The sequence below is a fragment of the Syzygium oleosum genome, unplaced genomic scaffold (genome assembly GCF_021117445.2).
Source record: "Syzygium oleosum isolate NSW1041296 unplaced genomic scaffold, Sole_v2.1 Sole_v2.14, whole genome shotgun sequence".
NCBI classification, from domain to species: domain Eukaryota; kingdom Viridiplantae; phylum Streptophyta; class Magnoliopsida; order Myrtales; family Myrtaceae; genus Syzygium; species Syzygium oleosum.
Genome location: NW_026607498.1, coordinates 928,855 through 949,482, shown reverse-complemented (window position 1 = coordinate 949,482; position 20,628 = coordinate 928,855). Strand labels below are relative to the sequence as shown.

General features: G+C 39.5%; 1 protein-coding gene and 1 pseudogene across 4 annotated transcripts; both read left to right on the top strand.

Moving 5' to 3' along the window:
• Positions 1 to 5,458: 5,458 nt before the first annotated feature.
• On the top strand, positions 5,459 to 15,948 carry LOC115688989 (disease resistance protein RPV1-like). 4 transcript variants are annotated; one of them, XM_056317578.1, is made up of 8 exons: positions 5,459 to 6,699; positions 6,836 to 6,887; positions 6,962 to 7,106; positions 7,247 to 7,471; positions 12,005 to 12,545; positions 12,643 to 13,729; positions 13,952 to 14,326; positions 14,415 to 15,948. In XM_056317578.1, exons 4-8 carry the CDS (start codon positions 7,435 to 7,437, stop codon positions 15,762 to 15,764), a joined length of 3,390 nt encoding a protein of 1,129 aa, XP_056173553.1. In that variant the 5' UTR covers positions 5,459 to 6,699; positions 6,836 to 6,887; positions 6,962 to 7,106; positions 7,247 to 7,434; the 3' UTR covers positions 15,765 to 15,948. The 4 variants fall into 4 exon arrangements, with proteins under 4 accessions (XP_056173553.1, XP_056173554.1, XP_030470819.2 ...); XM_056317579.1 differs by having other exon boundaries at positions 5,459 to 6,712; XM_030614959.2 differs by lacking the exons at positions 5,459 to 6,699; positions 6,836 to 6,887; positions 6,962 to 7,106; positions 7,247 to 7,471 and adding an exon at positions 9,863 to 10,302 and having other exon boundaries at positions 12,067 to 12,545.
• Positions 15,949 to 18,143: 2,195 nt separating this feature from the next.
• LOC115689013 (disease resistance protein RPV1-like) lies at positions 18,144 to 20,388 on the top strand (annotated as a pseudogene).
• Positions 20,389 to 20,628: the final 240 nt, after the last annotated feature.

Genomic DNA, 20,628 nt, shown 5'->3' with positions numbered 1-20,628 from the left:
ATTTAAGAAAAGATTAATTCAACAAAGACACCTAAAATTATAGAAATGACTTACCAACTTGAAAAAGGAGTGATTCCATATATCCCCAACAAAAAATTGACACTGAGAGAGAGAGAGAGAGAGAGAGAGAGAGAGAGAGAGAGAGAGAGAGAGAGAGAGAGAGAGAATATGCCATGTTCATGTGTCATATGTGGAAACAGAGCACCAATAAGGCCTTAGAATGCTGTGTAAGAACTAGCTAAGAAACATCCAATGAACGGGCTGAATACAAGAAGCATGGTTTTAATGATAGATTTAACAAGCACTTGCTCTTCTGGATTGCACCATCTGTCATATAATATTGTGCCTTTTTCGTTCCAGAACAGAGGCATAAAGACTCAAATGTCTTCGTCAAGTTAGTTGTTCTTCTTAAACTTCAAGATGGAGATTCCCGTGCTAGTTATTTGTAATGTGTTTGTGGCCCTGCAATGCTTTGCATCCTTTCATGTCTTCTTGGTTGTGGCTGTTCCTCTAACTTGCAGGCCTCGGCAATGCTTTGCATTGTTTCATGTCCTTAAGGCGTCTGCAGTTTGTTTGATACCCACAGTTTCCCTAGATGTGAGGAAAAATTACCCAAAAATTCCTAAACCTATTTTAATTGTATCAATTCAATCAAAACCTTTTATTTTTGCCAATGTAGTCCTAAACCTTTTGACAATTTACCAATTCAGTCTATCTGGTCAATTTTGGCCGGAACTTGATGACGTGGACATGGGCGTGAGCCGTCCAACGTGACAGGGCTGGCACTCACGTGAAATTTTGTTTTATTTTATTTTTAAATTTTTTGTTAATTTTTTTCTTTTTTGTTTTTTATTGTTAAGGACTGGCAGGGGGCCACCGCCCTCCGGCTCAGGCCCGACGACCCTCGCCACCCACCAGGGGAGGGCCTGCGAGACCTCACCCAGCGGCCCCCTACCAGCCGTTAACAATAAAAAAAGAAAAGAAAAGAAAAGAAAAAATTAATAAAAAATTTAGAAAACTTAAAATTAAAACTTAAAAAATTTCCACGTTAGCACCGGCCTTGTCACGTAGGATGACCGGCATCCATGTCATCAATTTCTGATAAAAAATAGGCTGATGGACTAAATTGATAAATTGTCAAAAGGTTTATAATTAAATTAGCCAAATTAAAAATGTTTAAAACTAAATTAGCACAATTGCAATAGGTTTATGACTTTTTTGGTAATTTTCTCTAGATGTGATGATGGTTTCTTATGGGACGAGCCACATCCCTTAGGATTAGGTTCTTTAATTTTTGTTTTCATTTCTCTTTGAAACTACGTAACTAAGTTCACCACTTAAAGTTTTGTTGACAACAACTGATTGACCATATGTTGTGTCGAATTTTGAAATATTTTTTTCATCAAGCTTGCCGCTGAATTTGAGGGAAGCGATCTTACTGAATGCTTGTTAGCAATGACACTTTGTTCCACATTCATCAATGATCATTTAGATCTGTCTCTTGGTGACAGAAGTACATCGTGATTCAATTAGACAGTTGAAGGAAACTATATTTGTCTCTTGGTGACATCCAACGACTTTGGAACGCTGTAAAGGATCCTGTTTGTTGTCCCAATTTCAGTATGTCGTATTATCTTCTGGTGCCCAGGACTCAAACTGCATGAGCTGATCATAACTAATTAGCAAATTGCACACCCATTTCAGTGTAAATGATCTTATCTAGGGAAAAGAGCCATAAAAGTCCTAAACCTTTTGCATTAGTACCAATTTAGTCCTAAACCTTTTTTTTGTGCCAATTCAGTCATAAACCTTTTACATTTATGCCAATTTAGTCATAAACCTTTTTTTGGTGCCAATTCAGTCCTAAACCTTTTATTTTTGTGCCAATTTAGTCCTTCCGGCCAATTTTGACCGGAATTTGCCGACGTGGACGCCTGCCGGCCGGCGACCGGTCACCGGCGCCGACGTGGCGTTGACATGGATAAATTAAATAATATTTTAATATTTTTCTGAATTTTTATTTTTTTCCTTTTTTTTCTTTTTTTTCCACTTTTTTTTTTTTTGGTTTCTCCTTCCTCTGGCCGGTCGCCGGTCCGGCGACCGGCCAGAGGCCAGAGGCCGGCAAGCTTGACCTCGCCGGCCACTAGGGAGGGCGGCCTCGCCCGGCGAGGCCGAGCCTCGTCGCCCGACCTCGCCGGATTTGGCGAGGCCCGACCTCACCGGATCTGGCGAGGTTGAGCCTTGCCCAGCCGCCGGCGAGGTCGGGCCTCGCTCGACCATGGCGAGGCTTGAGCCCTCGCCGGAGGCCGCGGCGAGGGCGAGCCTCGCCATGGTTGGGCGAGGCCCGACCTCGTCGGATCCGGCGAGGTCGGGCCTCGCCGGCGGCCGGGCGAGGCTCGCCCTCGTCGCGGCCTCCGGCGAGGGCTCGAGCCTCGCCATGGTCGGGGGAGGCCCGACCTCGCCGTATCTAGCGAGGTCGAGCCTCGCCCGACCAAGGCGAGGCCGCCCTCCCCAGTGGCCAGCAAGGTCGAGCTCGCCAGCCTCTAGCCTCTGGCCGGTCGCCGGACCGGCGACCAACCAGAGGAAGGAGAAACCCAAAAAAAAAGTGGAAAAAAATAAAAATTCAAAAAATATTAAAATATTATTTAATTTGTCCACGTCAGCACCACATCGGCGCCGCTGACCGGTCGCTGGCCGGCAGGTGTCCACGTCGGCAAATTTCAGTCAAAATTGGCACAAAAACAAAAGGTTTAGGACTGAATTGGCACCAATTTAAAAGATTTAGGACTGAATTGACATCAAAAAAAGGTTTAGGACTAAATTGGCACAAAAAAAAAGTTTAGGACTAAATTGGCACTAATACAAAAGGTTTAGGACTTTTATGACAGTTTTCCCATCTTATCTGCTTCAGAACTATCAGCTCCCGAAGATAAGTTTATTCAATCTCTCTCTCTCTCTCTCGTGGCTCTCTCTCGTGGCTTTGGCCTACTGATGATCACTGCCTAGTTCATGCTTTATTCAATCTCTGGGTTAAATGCCTGTTATTCACTTTAGAATCTGAGAATAGGATTATTCTACTTGTGAACGATGTTGATCCATTCTTTAAAGAAGCATTACAGGCTGCAAGGAGTACGTTATAAGGATTAGAAATTCTTTAATCGTGCCAAATGTCATGCCTTCTAGTCTTAAACTTACGAGTCAAGTGCTTTTATACATGTAGAGTTTTCTTGTAGATAACGCACTCAGGATGAACTCCATCCATTACGATGCAAAATTGCCCATATCACCAATTTCACATAGGATGCATTTTGAGAAACAGTTTCCCGTCCAACGGCAGCTACTTCCTTACTTTAAGGCTACATTTGGTCGTTTGGATTTCTAACCAGGATAAGATTTGATAAGATATGATATAAAATTCAAGGGATTTACTATACCCTATCTATTGTTTGGTGAATCGCAGTAATAAAACTAAATATTTTCACATATTACCGTGTCCATTATTTGCTATGAATATTATATCAGTGTAAATGAACCTAAAAATTGCACAAACGGAGATTATAAAAATTTATCACGACACTCTTACCTATTTTATTTTTGTTTCATTTTTATTATTTTCCTTCTCTTTTTTTATTATTTTCTTTTTTATTTCTTCCCCTTCCATCATTCAATTTTATTAAATAGTAAACTATACAAATATGCCTTAAAATATGTAATAAATATATATACTAAATGTGTGTGTATATATATATACATATATATATATGAAATTTATATCATAAGATAGAAAGAAATTTGAATACATAAATAAAAATAAGAATAAATAAAAACGAATTTATTGTTATCTTTTCGTTATTTTGAATTTTTTATATTAAAATTCAAATATTATTTATATTCAAATATTATTTTAATTTTATTAATTTAACAAGTTTATTATTCGAGAAAAATAAGTTGTATATTATGGATATAAGAAATCCTATCCACTTTTATCCTACCTCTCTCATGGAATAATTTTATCTGGGCTATATCCCTCCTATATCCGACTTTATCATATCTTGAGCAATCACCCAACACGGGATAGGATAAAATTTATCATATCCCGAATTTTATCTCGACTATCAAACGTAGCCTAAGTTCATCCATAAAGTCCATCAATCTTGAATGTGAACTCTTCCTTGGTCCATACCTTGCATGACATGGGATTGTTTTTATGTTCTTTATCAACCTACATATATTTCTAGGAGTCGTCACTAGCCTTTATTAGGGATTGGCTAGAATACCCAATCAAAATGTGGGAATTTCATTTTGATTTCTACAGAACTAGAGATGTCTAGGTATGGGGACGTGCTTATGTTAATGTTTCCACTAACGTCATTTAGGTACCACTAACTAGTTGGTTGTTTTCTAATATGGCCATATAATTTTGAATTATCAATTTCATGTCAAAATCCTAATCCACTAGGTGATCATGTAACATGCTTGTGGGTTGGTTCGTTTGCAAATCTAAGCTAATCCTAAAAAAAAGAAATTAACAAGCAATTGTATTGAAAATGCGATGTGGTAAGTAAACATCCAATTAAGTTGAAAGACGAGCTAATCTAAGTGTAATGAAGGAAAACCCACAATTTGTCGGCTGTTTAGTACAAACTAATTGAAAACCCGAGACATGGTCATGTATCGAATGGAATACAAAATGAGATAGGATTAGACATCGGTCTTTGGCCTCCCACTTCATGACCCTTGGCTGCCTCCTCCATGGACCACCTCGGTGGTATCGGTTTTTGATTGACTGATACATTCCAATGCAGGCAAACAAGCAAGGCAAAACAATAACACCCAATCATCAAAGCAATGAATTGGCTTCGGGATTAGCCTTTGCCTTTCATGCATTTTGATCATCTCCCCTTCCTAATGACTATGATTCATTAATTGATATGCCGCAACTAGACAATAATGCACAAGCCTTTTAGAGATTTGCTGTCGATATGAATGGAACTTGTGATCTAATGGTCTCCTTTATCATTAGGCCAACTACCTTAATACATATATATTGACATTTCCCTATATTTGAATTCTCTATTTTCTTTCTAAACGTCAAGTGAGAATATCACGCCAGTTTTTTTTATTTTTTTTGGTGGGAAGATATCGCGTCAATCTTGATTAGTGACTTTCCATCCATAATTTTGATGGAAGGATTAATTTGAAAAACGAAATTATATAGTTTAAGAGCACAATTACTTTCTTTTTTTTTTAAAAAGCATAGCCAAAGATCGGTTTGAACATTTTGTAATAATAGTTCGGAAATTCCGACTCCCGGTGGCCTTCTATTCCCAAATTTGAATGAAGAAAATTATTGGGGGCTAAAATTGGAAATTCGCCCAAGTAATGCGAGTCTAATGCTCGAAAGCGCAAAAACAGAGGAAGACGACAGAACCATTCCCTGTCGGCCCTTCCCAGGCCATGCTTGTCCACCCCAGCTCACGGGCACTGGCAGAGATGTTTCGCACTCTCCCCATCTCCTAGTAAGGTCTCATCTCTCTCTCTACCCTCTCTCTCTGCAAGTTGTTTGCATTTCCAGTACAGTTCTCACTTGAAGCCTGTGACCATCGTTTCAGTTCTTGGTTGATCATGAGTATTTGTCATCTTTGAACTGATATAGAAGTTCATGTGCCTCTTCCGTGCGTTGTTGATTCTGGAAAGTTAATCCGTTTTGCTGATAGTGTGTAGCGGTTGATGGGCAGTGGTCGTTTTTTCCTATGATTGGTAATTATCATCTTTCGAAATGAAGGTTTGGTTACTGAGAGTTTCTGCTTCTTTTCCCTTTCACATCTGAAATACGAAAGAACATTGCGAAGTGGGCTGATAGTCTTGGGTTCAGGTTTCTAACTTGGAACCCTCCAGACATGATGATTCTTTGACAATTTGACATGTTAGATGTAAGCTAGTTCCATGTATAAGAAAAGTTCGAATGACTCCAGAATCAATACAATTTGTGAATCCCGTGTTAGGGACTGTGATTCCGTTGACGGGATGGATCCTCATTGCTAAACTGGCTTTCTTTAGTAATTCTTGAACCCTGTTCCAGATTAAATCACCGTATTGCAGTGTGGCAATGTTCAGTACTTCTATCAGACAAATTCTTGTTTTCCTTTTGTTGTATTTTGGTTGTGGGTGGCAATGCTCTCCATGTGACCCTTAGTAGATAAATCCTCATAGGTATGTTTAGGATATGATGATGCTGATTTGGACCTATTGATCACTTTCATCTAAGTATCCTAGGTCAGTTTTGTTCTCACCAAGAACCTTGTTACCAACCTTGCTACTTCTCGGTAAAGTAAAGTTGTTTTACTGCATGAATCATGGGGCCTTTGTTAGATTTTCTTCAGTAGGGTAGGACCTGTAGGTGTCATCCAACTCATGTTGTGTCTTCGATTTCATCCAACGTTTTTCTTTGCCTCTAGCTCAATAAGGTTTAGCTTAAACAATGCGATGCTTCCATCACTTCCTGCTAGTGCCTTTGCTAATAAAATTTTGACTGATCTTTTCCTTTGGTATGCGCTTGATCTGCTCTTTGAATCTGATCAAGATGGCATTGCATGATAATGCCTTGACTTTATTGTTAAATGATGGAAGTGATTAATGTTCTCCTCATGATTTCTTCCACGGCTCACAATAAGAATGGCTCGTTCCTCAATCGACGAGGTCTCTGAATCTGGTGCATTTGTTAGAACCCCTTCCGCATTCCATAATTCTATTTCTCAGATCCAAGCTTTCCTTTCCCTGTTGAATCCGGAAGATGCCATCTTAATGTGTCGTTTGCTTGTCCCTGGGCATGCAGATGCCTTGCGTACTTGAAGATTAAAGGACTTGACAAGATCATTGGCCATACGGTAATGGGCATAGTGTTTTTAGTTAGCTCATGCTAATGGTATTCGATCAGCTTTAAGTTATTTATTTCATGCAGGTAGTCAAATCGAAGTGGGAGAGAACAAAAGATGGCGAAACACATATTGGATGGGTCTTCCCTGTTTCCAACACTGAAGAACCTGGAGCAGAGCCTGACCCTATAAATGGAGCTGAAAGTGTGAGAGAACTTTATGAGATTGCAAGTACGGTCTACTCTGGAAAATATTCAGTTCCTGTATGTGACATTTCTGTGAAGTGGTTATTCTATTTCCATTACTGCTCCATGTGTCTTAAGCTTGCAAGTTGCCAGTGCTCACAAAATATGTATTGCGCATTATGATAGGTTCTGTGGAATAAGAATCTGAAGACAATCGTCAACAACGAGAGCTCAGAGATCATTCGCATGCTTAATTATGAGTTCAATGATTTAGCAGAGAATGCTGATCTTGACCTTTATCCTCCTCACTTGCAAGCCCAGATAGACGAAGCTAATGGATGGATATATGACTGTACAAACAATGGAGTTTATAAATGTGGGTTTGCCAAACAGCAGGAGCCTTACGAAGAGGTACCTATCTTCACTACTGAGAATTGTCACTAATGTTATATGCAAAAATTGCCGCTTGTATGCTTTTGAATAATACTCATTACAGTGGTAGAACATCGCTTTTGTTTGACGTAGACAACATATAGACTAGCAAATGACATGGTGGACGTACTTCCCCTCCTCTTCTGATAACAGAGACAGGAATGTCAAATATGTTCGATGACAGAGTGATAATGTGGAAATGAATGAGGTGAAAAACAACTTGCTGAAGGGAATTCTCTGACGGCTAATTGAAAAATGTTACAGAAAAGAGAATCTGATTAACGCAGATTCTTGCATGCATCCGTGAAAGTAAATTTTCGTAAATGGAGACTGCATCTACTCTGTGTGAAAATGATAATGTCTCCTCGAGCGGAGGGAAATAATCCATAACAGATGTTTTCCTTTGTTTTGGATCATTTGTACGGAAAATTTCTCTGGACTGTTGATACTACCCTATTTGTTCTATAGAGTGGGTGGCTTCCTTCTTTGAAATTTTCGGGGGCAGCCCACATGATAGTATTTCTTTAGATGTTTTAGTTTCTTCTCAATTATTAGCTGGGTTGGTACCCATTCAAACACCAGCAACCAGCAACACCCCCCGCCCCCCCCAAAAAAAAAAAACAAAAAAAAAAAGAATTTGTCGGACCTCCGCAACCTGGTCACACCGAACATTTACAAAGAGTTAGAAAACGTACGAGGAAGATGCTCTAATTGACTAGGTTTCCTAGGAGTTCTTCCTTCATTTAACTCGAAAATAAGGTTCTGGTATTAAACGTTGCATCAGATAATGGTTTCAACCTCTCTGCCCTAATTGATGAATGGAGTCGCAGATGGTCTATTCAATTTTTCCGGGAACCAAACAAGGGTGCCCCTTTTACCCCATACTGTTCACTCTAGCTATGGACGTATCAAGCAAAACGCCATGCTAATCCAGATAGGCTGCAAAGATTGGTTGTCGGAACGGGTTTGCGTATCTTATTATTCCATGTTACAATGATCATATCAACTTTTGCTGACAACAAATTGATCCTGTGCACCCGGGACATTGTGTCTTGCTTAGAGGCATATTTGGGGCTTCAAGTCAACCTTGCTGAAGATGAACTTATCTCTCCGGGGACGCCATGGATGATCAGATTCTTTTACATGATAAGGAAATAATGCTTAATTGGTCGAGCACCAAGGGTGATAACCTACAAACAAACTCTTGCGAGAGAGGGATTCTAACCCCTCTCGAACATTGAAAAGGTCTTGGCTTGGGTAGTACGACCACCAAACCAAAAGTTCAAGGAAAAAGTTCAAGCATCCTAATCATTACAAATGAAACATCATCCGAGAATCTGCCAGAGCTTTTATGAAAATTATTTTTCTGCTTTCTTTCCAATACTGGTAGACCCCCACAAATAATTCGTTCTGATGGAAAATTGATTTAAGTGAAATTGGGTCTTTTCTTGGGTCTTTTCTTGAGTCTTTGCCGTCTCTGTAACGATTCGGTCCTACGAGGGTGAAGAGTGATCGCTAGGGCTAAAGAGCCTGGGCAAGGAGCGGCTTCTAGCAGGCTTCTAGCAGGCTTCGAGGATGGCGAAGGAGATAGGAATGAACCGAATCCCACATCGCCTAGGTGTGGTGAGGTGAAGTGCCATATATGTGGTGACACTTGTTCTAACTTGTAACGAGGCTTTTTCTGGGCTAAAACTGTGCGGCCTCCGGTCCAAAGCGGACAGTATCATTACGAGTAGGCCATGGGCGTCACAGTGGTATCAGAGCCAGGCCCAGCCAAAAGTGTGTGGTTCGAGGATAAACCAGGCGGAAACTGATGGGCCTGTAACGACCCGGTCTTGCGAGGGTGGGAAGTGGTTGCCGGGGACAGAGGGGCTTGAACAAGGAGCGGTTGTTGGCATCCTAACTTGTAATGAGGCCTTTTCTGGGCGAAGCCCAGAAGAATAAAATCGTGCGGGCTCTGGTCCAAAGTGGACAATATCGTTATGAGTGTGCCCTGGGTGTTATAGTCTCTAAACTTGGTACACTCTCTTTCTTGGACTTTCTGGATCTTTTCCCTTGTAATTTCGTTTTCTAACAAAAAAAAATGGAATATTTTAATAGCCCATCTTAAACCAAGTTCTATATGTGGGCTGCACCTCCTTGCTGTACTCTAGTGAAGATTTACTTTTTTATAAAATAAAAAAAGAAAAAAAAAAGGTTCTAGTTGATTCCATCCCATATTTGCAAAGCTGTAGAGAAGGGGAAATTACCAAAAGAAGTCATAAACCTATTTCGCCAATAAGTCCTACATATTTTAATTTGACTAATTTAATTCTAAATTTTTTCACGATTTGTTAATTTAATCTTTCCGGCCATGTTGATAAAGTGTGTTGTCTTCCTTTCGCCTTCACCTCCTTTTGTTAGCCGTGTTGATAAAGCGCGAGTGTGAACACGGGTATGGACCATAAGCGATGACGCACTGCGTTTGCCTACGACAAAACTTATGGAGTCAACACTTGGTGGTGCGATAGGAAATTTACAAAAGCAAGAAAGAAATGCGAAAGACCTGCTTCTCGTGTGAAAGCAAGAAAAGGGGAGCATCCCACATTTCCTTGGACCTTCCCACATTTCCTTGTCGGGTCCACATAAGAATGGGATGTTCCTCTCTTCTTTTTCTCCATTTGATGTACGACGAGGATAAGTGCAGGCAGCACTCAAGAACCATTTCTTCACTCAAGACCCATTTCTTCATTGCTTCTTATCTTGTTGCCTCCATCTTATTCAGGCTCGCCACTGTCAAATTCCGTCCTTCAGTATCACCACTACTCCTGGTAATTTCTCTCTTAGGTTATTTTCGCCATGCATGCATCGGTTTATTGTTTTATAAAGTGTAAGATCGGAGATTTACTGTAATCAGTGATTGATTCTCGCTATCTATGATGTAGTTTAACACGTTAAATCTTGATTTACTTCGAGTGGGATTAGTTGATTTCATTTTGCTTGATTCTTGTTTTTAGTCGGGGGTACATAAGCAATTCAAGAAGAACGAATTATCAGAGCAAAGCAAAGAGACAAGAGAGCACGGCCTTAAAACTTAAGTACACGTACGAGAGAGAAACATAGGAGAGGACAGAGAAACATTTGATTTGGATGCGCACACATTCTTCCGTGCGGCAGTTACAACTTTTGTATTCATCACATAGCAACGTTCGCAACTACTTGATAACTTTGACAGTGTCTTTCATGTTTGGATTGATTGCTTTGGAGAGAAAAGGAAGAGTTTTTGCCAATCTCTTGGGAGAAAAAAACGAAGAGAACATAATGATGGACTTATCCCATCTACTTGCACGCTTTCACATACTTCAATCCTTTCAATTTTTTTCGCAGCTTCAACCAAGCTTTCGAATCTTCTGTGATATTTCATGAGCTAATTTGAGCTACGTCCAAGCTGCTGAATATTTATGCTTTTGCATCATGAATCTATCAAAGTCTAGTATTACTACTGAGGCAATTGGCGCATCGACTTCTCTTCTTTGGAAGGGGTTATATGGGTCAAGGATTCAAATCTTGAAGTTTAGGTGATGATGGAAAAAAAAAGGTGTTTTTGTGGGACTAACAGGGCCGATCTTTTGGTTAGCCAAAGAAAGGAAAGTCTAGCGAAATATAAAGATTGTAAACTTCACTGATGATTGTTGAAATTCGCTACGTTTTGCAATTACCTAACTGAAAGTGATATTCGATTTCACTCGTCAACGCACTATGAAATTTTTTTTTTTTGGCAATTGATAAGGTTTAACCAAAATCCGACCAATTTTCTTAAAGAGCACGCTATTGGCGGCCACGTTTCAGTGGCCATCGGGTGGATTTCACTCCACAAATAATGGCTAACAAATTGATCCAATATAGCACCTTTGATTGCAAAGCCTTTACTTTATATTCTGTGGTAAGTTTCTGCAATATGTGAAAAATACATGGATAAAACTAAAAAGAGAGGCCAGGATAGCTGCAAAAGAGTATTTTTGCAAAAGACAATCTCTCATGGCATAATAAACTAATGAGTCAAGCAACAAGTAAAGAATTAGAGGCATCTCTATGCAAAAGACAATTGACCGTGAATTTACGATAAACGTTAACTGGAAATGGAGAACTCTACATAGATAAGATTGACACTCATTATCTCCCTAAAAAAATTTCACATAGATCTGCTTAAGAAACAACACAAGAAAAGTATTTTGTGAACCACAACTTATAATAAAGCGTTCTTTCTGGTTTCCTTCTGAAAGAATTTAGAAGAATGTAAATTTCGCTGCTACAGGGTCTAAAAAAATTTGCCATGAAAGAGCATATGCATTTGTCGATAGGGTTTCGTAAAAATTAATGAAAGCAGATCTCTACAATTGCTTTTGATAAAACTTAGCCTCGCCTTACCTTGTTACAATGACAGTATTTGCACAGGGAATTTGCACCAACCTTTGTGGTTGAACTTCGCATCGACAGTATTTGCTACAATTTTATCTTTTGCACAAAATGTAGCCTTTCAAGGAGACCATGCTCAGAGAACAATAACTATGTTGAACGCCTCTTCTGATAATCAGGAAATGGAGAAGTCATCAGGATATGATTATGAAGTATTTTTGAGCTTTAGAGGACCAGATACCCGTAGAGACATTACTGATTACCTTTACACCAGCATGATTGATGCTGGAATTCGGGTATATAGAGACGATGAAGAGCTCCGCATCGGGAAGGAGATCGGCAATGAGCTTCTCCAAGCGATTGAGCAATCAAAGATCTCAATACCAATATTTTCTGAAGGATATGCTGACAGTACATGGTGCCTTAGGGAGTTGGTCAAGATGGTGGAGAGCAAGAACAGAAGGAGACAAAAGATCATGCCCATTTTCTATGATGTCACACCATCCGAGGTAAAAAACCAGACTGAGCACTACGACAAGGCCATTGTTTCTCATGCAAAGAAGAGGCAGTTTGATGATGAGACTATCTACAAGTGGAAGGCTGCTCTCAATGAGGTCGGAACACTGAAGGGATGGGATCTCCAAAGCATGCCAAACAGGTATTTAATTATAATGTGTATGGTCTAGTTGTTCCAGATGCGTTATTTTTTTTAGCCAAACTTAATGTCTTGATGCTTTTTCCTCGAATATTTTCAGAGGCAAAGGTGAATTTGTGAAAGAAGTTGTCAATAATGTTTTGACTGAGTTGAAAACTGCCTACTTGGAAGTATTTGATTGCTTTGTCGAAGTAGACAATCATGTGGATGAAATCATGAGTATGATAGGTTCACACAATGATGAAACAATGATTGTTGGAATCCATGGTATGGGTGGCGTGGGAAAGACGACTCTTGCCAAAACAGTGTACAATCAACTTTCTAATAATTTTGTTGATTGTTGCTTCCTTTGTGACATCCGAAAGACAGAGATTACGCGCTTGCAGAATCAGCTCTTGTCGAACATCCTTAAAATGAAATGGCCTGATATCAATAATGTCATGGAAGGGAAAAAGGCGATCAAGGAAAGGTTGTGCTTCAAAAAAGTGCTTCTTCTACTTGATGATGTTGATGATGCAAGCCAACTTGATGCGCTCGTGCAGAAGCGTGAGTGGTTTGGCAACGGAAGCAAGATTATCATTACAACAAGAGATTGGGGAATTCTCAAAGTGCCCACACTTGTTGATGGGACTTACGAACTTAGTGGCATGGATTTTCATCATTCTCTTCAACTTTTTAGCAAACATGCCTTTAGAAGAGATTATCCCGTTGAGCAATACATCTCTCACTCTGAAAGAGCAGTAAATATTTGTGGCGGTCTTCCATTGGCTCTTGAAGTTATAGGTTCTCTTTTATCTGGAAAAAGCGTAGAGGAGTGGAATGCCACATTAAAGGAGCTAGAAGAATCTCCTCAAGAGGACGTTGGAAAGAAGTTGATGGTCAGCATTGAGGCATTAAATGAAAACCAAAGAAAAATATTTCTCGATGTTGCTTGTTTTTTCATTGGGTATGATAAAAGAATTGTGATTCACATGTGGGAAAGCTGTAAATTTCTTCCTCATCAATCTCTTGGAATCCTCCAGCAAAGATCTTTGATAAAGATTAGAGAAGGTAACCGACTGTGGATGCATGATTGGTTAAGAGACATAGGAAGATACTATATACAACATGGAAGCAGCAACAAGCCAGAGAAGCGACAATGGTTGTGGAATCATGCACAAGCATTGGAGGTTCTGGAAAAAGCCCCGGTAAATCATACAGCTTCATTCCTTTTTAATGACATTGGTCACCAGGATATTCGTTTCGGTTTTCATTCCTATCAGTGTTTATGTCCCGAGCACTTAAGTATGTGGTTTATCAATCGGTTTCAACACTAAAAAGAAAAGATATAATTGTTTTCCCCTTGAAGAAGATCAACGCAATAAATCTTGGTTTTTTCTAACTTTCGATTTCTTTTTTTATTTTGGCAGATAGGAGGTGATGTTCGTGGAATTGGAAGTATTGAAGCATTATGTCTCAAGCTTGACAAACTATGTCAATACTACTTGATAAAGGAATGCCTAGCAAGTCTTTCAAATCTAAGGTTCCTTCAAGTAGATAGCAAAGACTTCAACGGAGACACAAAGCCCATCCTTACTCAAGTGGGTCGTTTATTATGTTACCAGAGGTCAAATTTTCGTCAAACCACATTTGGCCCACTTATCCTTCCAGAGCTGAGATGGCTTTCATGGAATTACTTTCCTATCAGTATGAAGCTCACCAATTTCTCCCTCAGGAAGCTTGTAATCCTTGATCTCTCGATGAGTAAAATCACGGAGAAATGGGATGGATGGGGCTGCATCAAGGTATGATTTCAGGTAAAATCAATGTGAGTTATTTTGTTGTGGATTATCTTAATTTAACATGAAGATAAATATGTTGTCTTCTTTTCAGTTGGCTAAGAATTTGAAGGTCCTAAATCTGACTGAATGCGAAGAATTGCATAAAACTCCAGACTTGTCTCTTCTTGTGAATTTAGAGCAACTGATTCTCGAAAAATGTGGGAATTTGGTTCAAATTGATCGGTCCATTAGTTACCTTAAGAAGTTAGTCTTCTTAAACTTGAAGTATTGTAAAAGTCTCCGAGAGCTACCGGACGAGATGGGTGCACTCGAATCTTTAAAGGAACTTCTTCTTGACTCTACACCTATAGAAGAGATCCGTGAATGGAGAAGGATGCAGAAACTGGAATTTCTCAGCTTAGTTGGATGTAGATCACTGAACAAATTCAGTTTGGTTGGTTGCGCAACATCAATAGTGAAGCTTTCATTAGTGGATAGCCATTTGACTCAGCTACCCAAGTCGATCGAAAATTTCAATTCACTAATTGAGTTGGATTTATCGGGTTCAACAATTCAGGAATTGCCTGATTCAATTGGAAATATGAAGTATTTGAAAGTATTAAAGATGCGCCGCAGCTCAATAAGAAAACTACCTAGCACCATGGGAATGTTAAAGAAGCTCGAAAAGCTAGAGGCAGGGGGTCCATGTTTGGGAGGGGAAATTCCTGATAACATTGGGAAGTTACCAATTCTAAGAATCTTGGTATTGACAGGCACGGGATTTTGGGCTGTGCCTCCGCTTCCGGAAAGTCTGATCACTCTATGTATTTATACATACTCATTAGAGACGTTGCCCGACCTCTCAAACCTATTATATTTGAAAACTTTGAGGTTGCAATTGCGGGGTAATCTCTCAAATCCTTCTGAACTTGAAGCAGCTCCAAGTCCTTGGTGGATTGGAAGATTACGCATGCTCGAGTTCTTGGACTTGTATTCTCCTTATATTGCCACCCTATCTTCCGATCTCATTCTCCTTTCTCAGCTGAAGCAACTCAAGCTTCACTGCCGTAATTTGCAATGCCTACCTAGGCTTCCTACAAGTTTGTCATACTTACATATCAAGCTTTGCAGGAGAATAAAAACAACAAATGATCTTTCGAATTTGAAAGCGTTATCAGAATTGTACATTATTGATTGTGACAGGCTAACAGAGATTCAAGGCCTTGAAGATTTGGAGAACCTGAGAACGTTAGAGCTTGCAAGGCTTCCATCATTGGCAAAGTTGCCAGATTTGACTAACTTGAAGAAACTCAAGAAAATGCATCTAAAGGATTGTACTAAGTTGTTTGAGATTCGAGGTAGTCCAGATTCGTTGGAGATACTTCACATTGTGAACTGTTCAAAACTGCAAATGTTGCCTGATCCATCAAGCTTCACGAATTTGAAAGTTTGCAATCCATGAAATGGATTAGATTTGATTACAATTTACATACAAGCATTTTTTTGGTATTGTTGACATTTTTCTTTTGAATATTTAGAGTTATATATGTATAAAGGCCTTTAATAGGTACCGTCTCTTATTTGTAATCTGATTTTGGATCTGAAAAGTAAATCTGTCATGCTTACTAGCAAAATGAATGAGAATCTTCAATTGACATAAATCATTATCGATAAAACCGTGGTTTTACAAGATTACAAGGTATTGTGACGTGACTTTATTTTCTTCTTTGCCAGTTAGAATTAGTAATCTTTGTCGAATGAGACAGAAAAACTCTTCTATGTCAGCACAAGAATGTAAGAAATTCCTTCTTTATCTTGACATAAGAAAGGAGTCGGTCTTTTTATTTTTTTGCCACTTTCTCCGTTTAATGTACAATGTGAACAAATACATGTTTGATATTACTTCAGACAAAATGACAGTGATTTGCCATGGAATACTACAACTCTGCTTCTTATCTTGCAATTTAATTTTCTTTGCACTCTCATATGCTTTAATGATAATTTCTTTTCGGGATATATTCACTAGAAGTCCTAAAACTTATCACCAAAGCGCAATTGAGTCATAAAACTTGCAAAAAGTGCAATCAAGTCTAAAAACTTGTCATATTGGTTCAAATGAGTCCTAAAGTTAATACCGTCAAACTTACTAACGGAAAATGCTGACGTGACTTATTTTGATATTTTCTCTCTCCTACGTGGCGATGACGTGACTAAAATGACGTCGTTTTGGCCCGAATTTGATTTTTAATATACTTTTATTTAAATTAAATTTAAAAATAAGCTAAAAAAAAGGAAGAGGAGGAGGACAAGCGGGAAGGGGGGGCTTGCCCTCCCCGCCGCCGCCCCACCATCGCCGGGAGCGACCGGCGAGGGTGGGGTAACGGTAGGCGAGAGTCACCGGGCCCTGGCCAAGGGCCGATGACCATTGCTGATGGCAGGCAAGGGGTCGCGGCCCTCCCCCAGATCGGGCAAGGGTCGCCGACCTTCACCTAGACCTAGCCGAGGGTTGCCAGTAGTGGCCGACGCTCGCCCAATCTGGGGGAGGGTCGCCACCGGTGGGGGTCAGCCACCACCAGCGACCCTTAGCCAAGTCTAGGTGAGGGTCAGTGACCCTCGCCCGATCTAGGGGAGGGCTCACAGGCCCTCGCCTACTGTTGGTGAGGGTCGCCAGCCCCTGGTCAGGTCCCGGCAACCCCCGCCTGCTGGCAATGGTGGGGAGGTAGCGGCGACGGCAAGCCCTCCCTCCCCGCCTGTCCTCCTCCTCCTCTTTTTTTTTTTTCGAATTTTAGCTTATTTTTTAAATTTTAATTTAAATAAAAATAATTTAAAAAATCTACGTCATCGCCACGTGGGATAGAAAAAATAATAAAAAAGACAAGTCAACATTTTCCGTTAGTCAAATTGGACGGTGTTAACTTTAGGACTTTATTGAATCAATTTGACAAGTTTTAGGATTCAGTTGTACCTTTTGTAAGTTTTAGGACTCAATTACACTTTGATAACAAGTTTTAGGAATTCTAGCGAACATATCCCTTTCTTCTTTTAGAACTATCAGCTCCCAAAGATCATGTCCTTCAAGGTCTCTCTCTCTCTCTCTCTCTCTCTCTCTCTCTCTCTCTCTCTCTCTCTCTCTCTCTCTCTGTTGTGATTAGTGAATTAGCTTTGCATTTTCAGTTTTTGTGGCTTTGGCCTCCTGATGATCACTGCCTGGTTCGTGCCTTATTGATGATTCAATATCTGGGTTAATCGTCTGTTAATCACTGAAGAATATGGGAATAGGATTATTATACTTGCGAACATTGTTGACTGGGAATAGGATTGTTCTTCTATTTGATGATGCTGGTGATGTAAGTCAACTTGATGCACTCATGCATAAGCATAAGTCGTTTGGCAAGGGAAGCAAGATTATCATTACAACTAGAGATCGGGGAATTCTCAAAGTGCCTACACTTGTTGATGGGACTTATGAACTTACTGGCATGGATTTTGATTATTCTCTTAAGCTTTTTAGCAAACATGCATTTAGAAGAGATTATCCCTCAAAGCAATACATCTCGCACTCTAAAAGAGGCGTAAATACTTGTTGTGACCTTACCAAAAATAAATAAATAAATACTTGTTGTGGTCTTCCTCTAACTCTTGAGGTTATAGGTTCTCTTTTATCCGGAAAAAAAGCATAGAGGAGAGGGAAGCCACATTAAAGGAGCTCGAAGAATCTCCTTAAGAGGATGTTGGAAAGAAGTTGATGATCAGCATCAAGGTATTAAATGAAAACCAAAGAAAATTATTTCTCGGTGTTGCTTGTTTTTTCATTGGGTATGATAAAAGAATTGTGATTCACATGTGGGAAAGCTGTAAATTTCTTCCTCATCAATCTCTTGGAATCCTCCAGCAAAGATCTCTGTTAAAGATTAGAAAAGATAACCAACTTTGGATGCATGATTGGTTAAGAGATATTGGAAGAAATATTATACAAGTGGCATTAAACCAGAGAAGCAACAATGGGTGTGGACTCATGCGCAAGCATTGGATGTTCCGGAGAAAACGCAGGTAAATCCACAGCTTCATTCCTTTAAAATAAGATTGGTCACCAGCATATTCATTTTGGTTTCCGTTTCTATTAAGTTATTTATTATGCCAATGCACTTATCGAAGTGGTTTATCAATCGTTTTCGATGTTAGAAGAAGATTTAATTGTTTTCTACTTGAAGGATATCAACGCAGTAAGTAATAGTTTTTTTTCTATTTCCGTTTTCTGTTTTTATTTTGGCAGATAGGAGGTGGTGTTCATGGAACTGGAAGCATTGAAGCAATATGTCTTGAGTTTGATGAACTATCTCGATACTCCTTGATAAAAGAATTCTTGGCAAGTCTTTCAAATCTAAGGTTCCTTCAGGTGGACAAAAAGTTCAGAATTTGTCAAGTGGATAGCAAAGACTTCAACGGAGACTCGGTGTCTATCCTTACTTAAGTGGGTCGTTTCCAATATTACCAGAAGTCAAATTTTCTTCAAAGCGCATTTGGCCCGCTTATCCTTCCAGAGTTGAGATGGCTTTCATGAAGTTCCTTTCCTATGGATTTTGAGCTGACCAATTTCTCCCGAGGAAGCTAGTAATCCTTGATTTCTCTAGGAGTGAAATCACAGAAGAACGGGATGGATGGAGTCACATCAAGGTCCGATTTTTCAAATAAAATCAATGTGTTTTCTTTTGTTGTAGGTTATCTTATTTTAACTTGAAGAGCAATATGTTTTCTTTTCAGTTGGCTAAGAATTTGAAGGTCCTAAATTTGACTGGATACAAAAATTTACGTAAAACTCTAGACTTATCTTTTCTTGTGAATCTAGGGCGGCTGATTCTCGAAAGATGTAGGAGTTTGGTTCAAATTGATCCATCCATTAGTCACCTTAAGAGGTTAGTCTTCTTAAACTTGAAGGATTGTTATCGTCTCCGCAAGCTACCAGATGAGATGGGGGAACTGGAATCTTTGAGGGAACTTCGTTTGGACTCTACATCTATAGAAGAGATCCGCGAAGGGAGAAAGACGAAGAAACTGGAAATTCTCAGCTTGGTTAAATGTAAATCATTGGAAAAATTCGGTTTCCTCGGTACTGCAGTATCACCAGCAGAGCTTTCACTTGTGGATAACCAGTTGACTCAACTGCCTAAGTTGATCGAAAAGTTCAACTCATTGATTGAGTTAGATCTATCGAGCTCTGGTATTAGGGAGTTACAAGATTCAATTGGATACATGAAGCATTTGAAGGTGCTAAAGATGTGCGAAAGCTCCGTAAGAAAACTACCTAGCACCATTGGAATGTTGGAGAAGATCGAACAGCTAGAGGTAGGGGGATGGTTGAGAGGAAAAATTTGCCGTAAGATTGGGAAGCCACCATTTTTTAGAATATTGTTGTCATATCCTTGTGCAATTTCAGCAGTGCCTCATCTTCCAGAATGCCTGTCACTCCATCCTATGAATCATCATCAATGGAGACAATGCCGGACCTCTTTAACCTATTAAATTTGAGAATTTTGGAATTGTATTTATGTTTCAAGCTTCCTTTAAAACTTGAAGCAGTTCGAAGTTCTTGGGGGATTGGAAGATTACGTAGGCTTGAGGTCTTGGACTTGTTTTGTGCTGAGATCGGCACCTTATCTTCCGATCTTGTTCTACTTTCTCAGCTGAAGGAACTCCATCTCAGGTGCCCTGATTTGCAATTCCTACCAAGGCTTCCGACAAATTTGTTATACTTACACATCGACCATTGCAAATACATAAAAGCAACGAATGCCATTTCCAATTTGAAAGCGTTATCACATTTGGACATGCATTTTTGTGACAAGCTAACAGAGATTGAAGGCCTTGAGGGTTTGGAGAACCCGAGAACATTAAAGCTCGTGAAACTTCCATCATTGGCAAAATTGCCTAATCTGACAAACTTGAAGAAGCTTAAGAAAATTCATCTAAGCTATTGTACTATATGCTATTTGATATTCCATATTGTTCAGAATCGTTGGAGATGCTTAAGATCAAGAACTGTTTTAAACTACAAAAGTGGCCTGATCCATCAAGCTTCAAGAATTTGAAAGTTTCGATTCGAGACGATCTTTTGTTTATGTAATGTTCGTGTTTTTCTTTTGAATGTTTGGGATTATACATGCATTAAGCCCTCAATAAGTGCGATCTCTCCGGCTTTGTAATGTGATTTTGGTTACTGAAAAATAAATCTGTCATGCTTACTAACAAAATGAAGGAGAATCTTTTATTAATATAATATATATATATATATATATATATATATATATATATATATATCAACAAGTGAA

Coding starts and splice junctions, on each gene's coding strand:
- LOC115688989 (XM_030614959.2), top strand. CDS start 10,027: ATGCGAAAGACCTGCTTCTCGTGTGAAAGCAAGAAAAGGGGAGCATCC. Junction 12,546..12,642: donor CTCCAAAGCATGCCAAACAG/GTATTTAATTAT, acceptor GAATATTTTCAG/AGGCAAAGGTGAATTTGTGA. Junction 14,327..14,414: donor ATGGATGGGGCTGCATCAAG/GTATGATTTCAG, acceptor TCTTCTTTTCAG/TTGGCTAAGAATTTGAAGGT.